Genomic DNA, 12,066 nt, shown 5'->3' on the forward strand with positions numbered 1-12,066 from the left:
AGTAGCCAAGCTGCAAAAAGAAAACAAAAAAAAAAAAGACAAAAGCAGCACAAACCGCAAACAGACAATGTTCAAGTTCAAAGGTCCAATTTTATTGTAAGGGAAACAGTCTCCACTTGCCAGCAGTTACATTTTCTCCTGCAGACCAGCGGTTACCAGAGGGTCACTGTCCGTCTCCAAGCCTGTGCAGATGAGTGCTGAATAATCAATTTCCCAGCAATTCCCTAAAGTCCAGCAGCAACTCATCAGCTGGTCAGGGAATACACATTTTTCCCACTTGACTGGTGGCTGCCTTTGGCCTTTGTGGCATCATGTCTGCTAATTTTCAAGTTTTGTGGTTCTGGAGACTTTTTAAAATCATGAAATAACAAATTATTATTGTTCTAATAATAAAGCTTTCTGTGAGGTAAACAACAAGTCTGTGCTCCAGTTTTGGTTTTACTCGTCTGTTGCACCTGCACAGTTTATGGATACATAAACAGCGTCCAACCCACAGTGGAAATATGGCCACTTCTGAATGCAAAAAACAAAGTGATGTTGATCCCAGATGACAAATCGAGGCTTTAAATCAGTCAGTGACTGAACCGTCTTCTGTAGCGCCCTCTGTGTGTCAAAGCTGGCATTACTTTGCATGTCTTTCTCATTAATGCCTAAGGACTACTGTTTAGTGTTCACCTTTTCCTCTTTTAGTTCCGTGTTTGTCTTTGATGTTTCTTGTGCCATACTTATTGTCACTTCCTGTTTTATTTTGGAAAGTTTTTTATGTGTTGGTCTTCCTGTCTTTATCTTTTTTCCCCACGTTTTATGATTGTTTTCTCCACACTTGCTAGTTTCACCTTTGTCAAGTTATTCCTGTGTATTAGTCGGTAGTCCTGCTCCTTTTCTGCCCACTCTTATTGTTTCTTTTTTTTTTTTGCTTCTTCTTTACAGTGTGCAAAAATCCACCAAGCCACTCTTTTTTTTTTTGTTTGGGATACTCATTCATTCATCCTGAACCTGCGTCCTTTCCCTGAACTTTGGATGAACATTTCACACCAGGTGTTTGTGACTAATGACCCAAGCCTGTCCTTTACCTGAAACTCAACGATTTGACGCCGTTAAATCACACATAAAATGTGGAAAACGTGCACACATGACATACGAGGTGTGGGCCAGAAGCAGTGTGACATTTATACACTGGCGAGTGCGTACAGTAAAGGCCATTTAAGAGTGTTTCTAAACTCTTTCAAGACCAAATATAATTTTCTAGAGAAATTAACAGAAGCTAAAACGGTTCATATGCATTCATGGCAAAAGATGACTTTTTGCTGCCCTGTATTTCTAGCGAGTCATTAGAGTTTCTTCTCCAGTTAAAGAAATTAATCATGGAACTGTGATGTTACAGAAAATAAAGTTAAAAATCTGAGTATTTCTTTCACTTTGATTTGAAAAAATCCTGCTGTTTACATCGTGTGTCAGTTTGTAATTAAATGGAAGGAGGTGGACGGTTGGTCTCTGCGCCCTGATACCTGCCCAGGAGTCACTGAGCGTGAAACAGACGCAGCAAACGACCCAGAAAAACCTTCCGTGAAATCTGGGCCACTCTAGCATTTTATATGATGTGACTTCATACAGTGTGGATGCTTGACGCTGCTGTGACCAGCAGGTATGAATGTGCTTTTGATACAGGAAGTGAGGATTTTTGATGAATTTAAAGCACCCTTTCCTCCATTTTTCTCTCTGAAGACGGGTGAAATGTTTAACGTTTCACGTGCTGTATTATTAATGGGGATGTTTTATTTACGGAGGAAATGAAGCATTGGCTTCGCAGGTAATTGTAGCCACCCTGTTGGATCCGCAGGGATCAGCCTGTATGCTCAAGGACAGCTGCGCGGAGATGTAACAGAGTTTGGGGTCACTCTGAGAGGCTGAACAAAATCAAAACGAATGATATTTTACAGTTTGTGTCTCTTCCGCCGCGTGTAGAAGGGTGCTGACAGATGCTGTGAATTCAGCTGTGAATCAGCCGTTAGATGTGTGCAGAACTATTTTTTTTCTTGTTGTGTTGCCAGCCTTCATTATTTGGATGCTTTCCAGCCGAGTCACTGGTCCAGGACGAAGGGATTTCAGTTGTGTTTGGATGAAATATTAATCCAACCACTGAATTCCACAGTGCTGGCATTTAACAAAGCCATAAATACAGGTTCTCCTGTTCTCTGTCCCGGAATAGAGCAGATGTTATCTAATGCTGTTATCAACTGTCGTCTCTTGAGACCCAGAGTCTGTAGTTTTAAAGAAAAATCTGCATTATTCAGTGTTTTCACCTCCTGCATAGCTGAAAAAAGGCTGATAGTAGCGCGATCCAGTAACAGAAAGACTTTAAATTTAGCATCAAAAGTCTTTAAGAAGTCATTTCTTCGTATCAGTAAACATGAGATTAGTGGGCTGTGAGTGCAGATGATGAAATGCTCCAAATTTTGGGGACATTTGCAGCTGTTAATTTATGCATCATCCACTCGAGGGACAGAAGGCAGTTACTGATTTTTAAAACAATACACAAATACCATAAAGGTCTTCCACACTAATATGATTTTGTTTTAAAAAGACCACCTGCTCTCATTCCTAATGCATCGAATACAGCTGCTTTCCTCCAAGCTTCTGGCTCTTGTGTTCAGTCAGTTGTAAGACACAATAAAATGTTCATAAAGGATCCCACGTTTAGGGTTTACTTACACGAGCTAATGATACACAAGCATGTTTGATCCCTAAAGTCCAGTTGTTTTTTCTGATTGGATCTAATGACAAGTCTTAAGGAACTTGTTATATACAATCCTGTAAAAAAGTATTTTTTTCCTTCCTGATTTCTTAGATTGTTGCATATTTGTCACCTTATATATTTCAGATCATCACACAAATCTTAATATTAGACACAAATAACCCAATTTAATACAAACCTACCACACCTGTGTGAAAGAAAAGCTGCTTCCTAAACCTAATAACTGCTCGTCTCAGTTTTGGCAAGAACTCCAATCAAGCATGTGCGATAACTGGCAATGAGACTTTCACAGCACTGTGGAGGAATTCTAGCTCCCTCTTCTTTGGAGATTTGCTTTAATTAAGCCACATTGGAGGGTTTTCCAGCATGAGCCATACCAGAGCATCTTGATCTGATTTTTAAGACTTTTGACCAGGCTACTCTAAAACCTTCACTATTTCGAGTCATTCAGAGTGCTCAAAGAGTGGATCATTGTTCTGTTACATATCGAAGTCCTGAAGCAGCAAACAGCTCCAGGCCATCACACTTCCACCACCATGTTTGACCGTTGGTATGATCTTCTTGTTAGTTTTACGCCAATGCAACAGGATTGAAACTTCAGCTTTTGTCTCGTCAGTCCAGAGAGTATTTTCCTAAAACTGTGTGAGGGCTCTCACTGTGGTTCACTGGAGTACCTTAGAAATGGCTTTGCAACCCTTTACGGACTGACAGATATCAGTGATGTTGTTTCTCAGCTGTTTCTTTAGATCATCGTATGATGTGCCGTACTTTTGTCGGGCAGCTTCTGTTTAAGTGGTTTCTTGATTCAACAGGTCTGGCAGTAATCAGGCCTGTGTGTGGCTCGTGAAATTAAACTCAACCTCCAAAAAAAAAAAAATGCAGTTAATCATACAGTGAGCGACGAATCAAGAATTACCTTTTTTTTTTTCTTTACACGGGACCAGCTCTGTTTGTGTAGCTTTTTTCCCTTTAAAACAGACTCATTATGTTAAAACTGCATTTGTATTTAGTCTAAAATTTAAAATTGAGGTAAAAACTTTTTCCCAGCTCTGTCAAGATTACTTCTTTTAACTGTTAGTAATACTTCATATTACAGAATCACCTGCTGAGAACGGCAACTTTTTTGTGCTTTTGTTGAACTTTGGCACAAAAGTTTGCACACTTTGGTTATCCTGACAGAACTGACATCACCTCGCTGCATATCGAGTTCATATTGGTAGCATCTCCACTATATAACCAGCAGCAAGCTTATTAATTTCCTTGGAGTGAAGCTAGCCGAATGCTGGTACCACGGGCCTTTCATTCTTTGCATCCTCCTCCTCAGCACTGGAGCCATGGAGCTGCTGTGCTGAGTGTCTGTCCTTGATCAGATGTGAAGAAGAGCTCTTTGCAGCTGACAGACACTTATTATCACCCAGGCACAATTTGCATTTCACTGCAATGTCGTTTTACTTTTCATCCACAAAAGCTTTCAGAGTGATGCGAGTGCTTCTGTGACGTAAAGGCTGTCCTTTCACTGACATTAGCACGCAGCTACCTGCTGAGGAAAAGGACACAAATATACGTTTTCACTTTTGTTTTGTTTTGTTGGACCAAAAAGACAGTGGAAGTGTGGGAAATATATTTCCACATTTCTTATGTGAACTATGTGGTTCCAGCCAGCCTTTAAACACTGAATCATTGTTGGCTGACCATTTGTTGTTACTTGGCCGCCTGCTTGATGTCCTCCCAGGACTTTATAGCAATGGAAAACTTGATCATGAGAAATGTTAAAGTCATCTTTTTTTTTTTATCAGAAAGGAAAATCTAGGATGAGTAAGAAACCCCAAAAACAAATATATCAAAAGCTCATACTCACAGTGTCTTGCTGTCATTGGACGACTGATAAAAATAGTCTTTGTACACGGAGTGAACTTTGTGTGGATGTTTTCACTGATTATGCTGCTCTCTTGGATTTGCTTTACAGTGACTCTATTTGTGTCTTACTCCAGTCCAGGTTCATAGTTGGTCCAAACTTTTTACCAGTAATTTAATTGAATTCAGTTTTATTGACACAGTGTCAAATCACAGCAACAGTCGCCTCAAGGCACTTTATATTGTAAGGTCGACCCTACAATAATACATACAGAGAAAAACTCAACAATCATATGACCGCCTATGAGCAAGCACTTTGGCGACAGTGGGAAGAAAAAACTCTTTTAACAGGAAGAAACCTCCAGCAGAACCAGGCACAGGGAGGGGCGGGGCCATCTGTTGTGATTGGTTGGGGTAGCAACCAGCAGTATGTTTCTGCCTACATCGGGAAAAGGATGGTTAACGGCTTGGCTCGACAGAGATGGTTAAAATCTTAAATCACATTTTAAACTTAAAATTGGGTTTAGAACTTCTCACTCCTGTTGCAAGCTAGTAAAACTAGGCTAGTTTACACTTTCTCAGGGAGGCAGACCTCCGGACCTGAGTTTGTGGGAAGGTGCAGAGCTTCATATCATGAAACTACGAAATCTGTTTCACTCGGGCCCGATCTCCACATCCACACCCGTCTTTATAAAAAAGTACTACACCAGCTGATATTACAGAGTATTATGTGGCCTTAATGGTAACAAAGTTGACTTGGATGTGGCAGAACAGGATTGCCAGATGTGTTGTGATGTTGATGTTTGTCAGATGAGCTAAGACGCCGTTAGCTCATGCTGCTCGTTGTTGATGCTGGGAGTGGAGAGGGCATTGAGTCAAAACCCTCCGTCTAAGTGTTGCATCCTTTGAATTTTTATGAAAGGTTCTTAACATAGCAGTCACTCCGAAGGCTATCAGAGGCAAGGCGGTCATGTCTCCCAAGTTACATCACAATTCGCCAAAGCGTGCTCAATAAAATCTTCTCAATCACGAATAAAGTTGTATGTTTAATGTGTGCGTGTCAGACTGAAAGAGCAGGATATTCTGATATTTGACTGACCTCTGTGACTTTCCTCTGTTTGCAGGTGTGTGCCATCATGAGCCTCCTGCCATCAGCCTCGTTAGCAGATCTGACATGTGAAGCTCTGCTCATGCTGTCGGGGAACGTCTCGTGTAAGTTCTGGACAAACATCAGCTGGATTTTTATTACAGCAGCACGGCTACAGCAGCTGTTACAAGCTTTTAAAAGGCGCTCATTTCCCAGTACTGTCCAGCCAGTTTGTTCTAGCTGCCCCACTGTTAGTACACTTGAGATTGAATTGATTTTCAGTCTTTTCCATTTCATGGCCATAACCACTAAATGTCAAACCCTCATCCTCAGTCACAACTTCCCCCCTTGTGGATATTGGTAAACCGTTATATTCCATTTCCTCGCAGACCTCTGCAGCACACCCAGAGGACTCACACAAGCACGCACAAATGCACAGGAATGATGTTCTTGTTATTTGCCCCAGGATACAGTCATAAAATCATTCCAGGTAGCTCTTAACAGAGTAATGATAACGCTCTGTTATCATGCTGTCACCCTGCTCAGCTGAACCGATTTCATTCGCTTCATAATTCATCAGAAATTATCTGCAAAGGAAATTAAATTATTATTTTTAATTATCTTTATTTGTTTTGGTAAATCTGTTAAGACATTATTTAAATAAAAATGTTCATGACTCATTATCTGATGTCAACAGTCCAAAACCCAAAAATATCCAGTTTATTAAGCTATAAAATTATTAAACCAATAAAAGATCGCATTCTTAACTGGAATTATATGGGTTTTTTTAATGGGGGCAGACCAAAGAAACAGAAATAGTAATGAAAAGAATTATAATATATTATAAATCTAAATGTGTGAATTTTGTTCTTGTTAAGTCGACTCTGTTCTCTGTAGAAACAGTGTTTTTTGGGGTTTTTTTTAAAAAAAAAATAGTGTTAACATAACATGACTACAGAGTTATTTTCTGTCTTATGCTTCTGCTATTTATGAACTATGGATTTTGGCAAGCTGTCGCTCCAATCTTGGCCAATGGAGACATGTGTTACATTTTTAGTCCCAGGCCTCGAGATTCAACTCAGTGGCATGCAAAACTTGTGTCACATCCATATGTCACATGTCGCATTCATATTTAGTTAAATGCAATAAAATTTAGTTTGGATATGATAATTACGTTCATGCAAATCTTTTTTTAATTGCAAGCGTCTACTATTTGGTTGCAGAAACAGGAGTTTTGCCAGTGGATTATCTAATTTTCAGTTCACGGGTGACAGACACAGGTGAAATCAAATGGGCCCAAGCAGTAAATCATCTGTTAACGTGTTCAAATTTCCTATTTTCCATATGCAAAGAAAGAGAAGTAAATTCTGACACCAGCCTGAGAGGTTAATGTGTGATTTTATGTAAGTAAGCAAGAATACACTCAACTACTAAGCAGCTACACTCTATTACACTCTAATAATACTTACATCACAGCTCCACATCTGGAAAACTGGTACATTTTGTTTTTAAACTTCACCTTCCAAAGTCTTCCAAAGTGCCACTCGACCCTCTGGGCCCTGCGTTTGACATCACTGATCGAAACAAAAGTACTGGGCCAAATTTCTGAACCTTTAAATTCACCTGTTTTCTGTCCCAAGGGTGCATAAAATCCCCAACAAAGCCATCTGCCTTTATTTGTGAAAGAATCTGTGAAATTACACCACGTCGTAATGGACAGAAATCTTGAAGCTGTGATCAGATGACACCCAAATCCAGTTTTAGCTTTTCTGGTCCACCCGCCGTGTTTGAGAAATGCAGAGTATGACCCAAAGAGCACCATCCACACAGTCAAGCATGGAGGTGGAAACGTTATGCTTTGGGGCTGTCATTCTGTTAAGGGTATGGAACGACTTCAACACGTCGAGGGGGCCATGTACCGTAAAATCCTGGATGAGAACCTTCCCTCATCCAGAATCATAAAGGTCGGAAGATGGGTTTTCCAGCAAGACAACATCACCAAGACAACAAAGGGGCAGCTAAAGAAGTCATACAGTGGCCTAGCCAAGTCATATCATGCAAATCTATTTATAACTTTTATATAATATGTGTGTTTTTTCTGGATTTTTGCCCAATTCTCTTTTTCTCATCATTAAAATGAAACTAACAAAAAATTAGAACTTGTTCATTCAGCCGGGGATCAGCAGGAGATTATTATTTCCCTCACTGTATGTCAGCCTGTAACCTTTAAACTGTTAAAGCTACCCTGCTTTTTAAAATGTAAAACAAAATCCTTTTATGCATTTGAACAAATGACCAGTGGCAGCTTTTATGCGCTTTTCATATTTTACTTTGTTTCATTCATTTTCTTGCCACACGTGGGTGTGAAAAGTGGTTCGGAAACCTCAAATGAAAGCATTAAAATTAAGTGTCACCTTTCCCCCTGCAGAACGTCCTGATCTCCGGATCCTTCTTATCTAATTCCTCTTGAGTTATTACAGAAGTAATAGTCTGACCCTCGGGGCATGTCTAGATTCATATTTGCTGCTACCGTCCCCTTATAGCTGGAGGAAAGGTCTGTCATCAGTGTTTACCGTTGCCCTTTCGTGCTCACCCTTTGTAGCTGTTAAGCTGAATCTAATGAGATTTTCATTGCCTCTTCTAAACTGAGCAAACAATGATTGAGGTTATTGATGAAGCTGTTTCTCTCTGGGTTGCAGTGCAGTCCCTGGCCGCCACCTGGAACCAAACCCTGAGTAACGCCACAAGCCAGTGGAGCGGTGAGTTGAGACGCGTGTGAAACCGATTCCCCGCACACTTACTGCAAAGCTGAGTTGTTGTTAGATACCCCGCAAGGGGAAAACAAGTTTGATCGGAACTCAGATTATAAAGGACTAACATCAAAGAGGAAAACAATGCTGGAAATAGACGTGGCGTAGTGCCACAGGAGACGACGTTCAGCTCGGCAAAGCACAGGAGTAATCATTAAATCCTGTGTACACAAACAGCTCATTCTGATACCATATTTGTTGCCAGGATCTTTGGAGCATTATCTGGATTTCATGACATCTATATGCGGTTATGAAACATGACGGGAATGCGTGCACGTCCGTGTCTGACGCTTTTCTGTCCCCGCGCTTCAGGCTCGGGAATCTACTGTGAAACCTCCATCGATGGGATCGGCACCTGCTGGCCCAGGAGCAGCGCGGGGCAGCTGGTGGCGCGACCCTGTCCTGAGATGTTTTACGGCGTCCGGTACAACACCACCAGTAAGTCAATAAGCTGTCACCTCCTGCCCGCCTGCCTGCAGAAAAAAGCAAACCCAGACACAACTGATTCGAAACATGATTTAATACGATCCCTGCACCCTGCTTCGCCCTACCCCCACACTCAACGTCCCCATGGGCAAACCCTGTTTGCGTAACTGTTTATACAGAAATTAGCATGAGCATACAAATTAGCAAAAGACACAGAAAAGAGAAAAAAGGTGTACACAAGTGCAGATAACACACCATGAAGTGTCAAAGCTCAAAACAAAACATGACAAGGCGAGGCGAGGCGAGCACCCGCTGTGAAAATTGATGCTTTTGTATGAGGACTTAAATGATTCCAAAAAAAGAAATGCAGAGAGAAAATCTAAAGATAAATCACCGCTGTCTGAGACGCTTAAGCCTATTAACGCTCCGGGACTCTTGACAATTGATTGTGTTGTTTCTTTTTTTTTTCATCTTGGAAAATTAATAAAACGCTAAAAAATGAAACTACAATTTACTTTGTGGCCCATTTGCATATAAACTATTGTTATAATTTAAAAGGCTTTTTGACAGTAGCAAGAGAGACAGGCGGGATTAAATAAAAAAAGGAGGGGTTCAAACAATGGAAACATCGAGGAACAGGAGAAAAATTAGTCTTCATACATTTCCACAAAAAAACTGAAGCCTGGCTCCTAGAAGTGACTTTATTTATGTGTCTAAATCAGATAGAAGAGGTGGCTCATGTTTCTGCCAAACTATTCTTCAGCTCATCCTTAAAAAAGTTTCTTCTAAGGTCAAACTCTAAGTGCTGATAAAACACTGTTTGCCCTTAACTTATGAGTTAGGAGGTTGTTTATGTTGTGGCCCTTTGGGAGCTGTCAGTCAAACTCGTGCCACTCAGAGGAATGGAGCCCTCGGCAGCATTCCTAATGTATCTTCAAAGATTTTTTTCAGCAATTTAAGGGTACAGAGCCGTTATTTAAACAGTGAAGCCTCAAAAATGTGAAGCTAGGCAGCAGCAACAATCAGAGACTAAGATCGTGAAACCGTTTAGTTATTTTCCCTGCAGGATAATTTTTTTCCCAGATAGTGTGAGAATACTTGCTATCATCTTCTTAAAATTCAATGTTGCATGCTTGAAATTGCTAATTTTCTGCTACAAAAAACCACAAACCACAAGTATATTCAGCTTTCTGTCATAAATGACAAAGAAAAATGTGTACGTGCGTTGCATTTGTACTTGTTTTGTAGTTGTGACTTGTTTTCTCAGAGACCCTTTCGCCGCTAACTTCAGCCATAATCACTTGTTTTTAACACTTTATTGGATATTTTATCACCGCAGTGAAGGCATTTCTAGTGCAAACAAGGTCACAGTGTTTTCAGCTTGACCAAAGACCCTTTAGCATTCACACATATTGAAAGCTTGAAAAGCATTTTGCAGTGAAAATAGTCTGCAGCACGTAGTGATTTGACATGTGTGTTCCCTTGTGTTGTGTGCCCAGGACCATTAGTCTTACATCCTGAAGGGTTTTACAGTTTGAATCATCAGGCTTTGTGCTTTTTGTGCTTTTTTTGCTATTCAAAGTATGACAGCAGGACCTGCACCGTTGGATACCCACCCAAATAATAACACAGGTGCCACTGAAGTTTCCCAATTTCTTGAATCAATGAGGAAATTTTGCTTCTGTGCAATGTGAAAAATCCTAAAATTGACGTAAATGCTCATGCTTTGGTCTCTTAAACAACAGCAGTGCCACACTTCTGCACAATAGACCAGGCGTGGCAGGGCATCGGTAAAAATCCATGTCTGCTTACTGGAGCCATCTAATGTCACCTGGAGGCAGACTAAAAAATATGTGGAACAGCTAGTAATGCGGGCCACTCTTGTTCTTGTTTGTGTGGCTGTTGGCACAGACTGTATGTAAAAGACAATAGGAAACCTCTGGAGCTTAAAAATGAAGCCAAAAAGAACCACAGTTCCATTAATGACCACTTGAGAAAGGCTCCAACAGCGAGTAAGACCGCTGTGTTAAAATGTCCAACTTTACAGCAGAAATAAACATCTTTCCTCATGCCTCGGACTCTGCACGGTCTCATCTACTACTTCAAGTCATTAAACTGGCACTCTCCACAGTCTGAGTGCTGTTTGTGTGTTTTGGAGCTAATACAGTGGCTCACTGGGTGGTACAGACCGTGCAAAAAGTTCTAGAAGGTGGCGACTTCTCTGGTTGGAAAAACAAAACATGGTTGTGTAGATGTCTACGGACAACGTCCCCTGGCACCATCGCACTGTGAACTAGTGTCAAGTTTTATTAAATTTAACATGAATTTAATTTTTGAAAGATTAGATTCAGAGCAGATTTTTCTGTGCTTGAATAGCTGCCTTTTCTCAATGTCTAGTCTTTGTTGAATAGCTCCAAGATGTAAGTTTGAATGTAACCTGGATGAACAAGATGAATCAAAGCATTCTTTATCTAGAGAAGAAAAAGAAAAGCAAGAAATAATATACCACTCCTGATCACTGGCTCTTAAGTGCATTTCTCATCCTGATGTACTAACTGAGCGTGACATTGACCTGAGCATAGTTTCAAACAATAATAAGTATTTTATAGCACCATTCAAAGGAAAAGTTGCAAAGTGCTTCATGGGACAAACAGTGATATAAAGTTTTAAAACAGGTAAAGGTGAAACAACATTAGGTCAGTTATGAGGTCATGAGCTTAGTTTCAGACGGTGTTTTCTACTCTCGGCTCTGGATGACATCGAACAGAGTGGATATCCCTAATATGGTCATCTCAGGCATACAGCTCCACCTACTGTTCAAACCTTTCTGTTCATGGGCTTCAGCCAATCAGAAGAAACTTGTCTTAAAGGGGGTGGAGCTAGAACAGCTTGTTTCATACAGAGGAGTAGCACCAAGGCCCCATTTAAGAAAGAAAAAAGATTTTGTGAAACGTAACTCATGCAAGGCTACTTGAGTCCATGAATAAAATATGGATTTTGAATTGAATTCAGCATAATGAAAATTTATACCTTCAAAAGCACTATATTTTTTATGATAAAATAAAGTACACAATTTAAGGGAAGTTATAAAGAATTAAACAAGTTTTATAATTAAACGGATCTATATTTATTTA

The 12,066-nt window shown here is 40.3% G+C and overlaps 1 protein-coding gene across 2 annotated transcripts in view; it reads left to right on the top strand.

The window, feature by feature from the left end:
- Positions 1–12,066, top strand: part of LOC146381182 (corticotropin-releasing factor receptor 1-like) — a 94,672-nt gene that overhangs the window by 4,373 nt on the left and 78,233 nt on the right. For both annotated transcript variants that reach the window (XM_084937091.1, XM_084937092.1), the window contains exons 2-4: positions 5,734–5,821; positions 8,396–8,455; positions 8,819–8,944. In XM_084937091.1, the coding sequence (XP_084793217.1) occupies positions 5,734–5,821; positions 8,396–8,455; positions 8,819–8,944 (274 nt within the window). The remainder of the gene's footprint in view (positions 1–5,733; positions 5,822–8,395; positions 8,456–8,818; positions 8,945–12,066) is intronic.

Source organism: Perissodus microlepis, chromosome 8, assembly GCF_051167445.1.
Source record: "Perissodus microlepis isolate ML-2025 ecotype Zambia chromosome 8, ASM5116744v1, whole genome shotgun sequence".
NCBI classification, from domain to species: Eukaryota; Metazoa; Chordata; class Actinopteri; order Cichliformes; family Cichlidae; genus Perissodus; species Perissodus microlepis.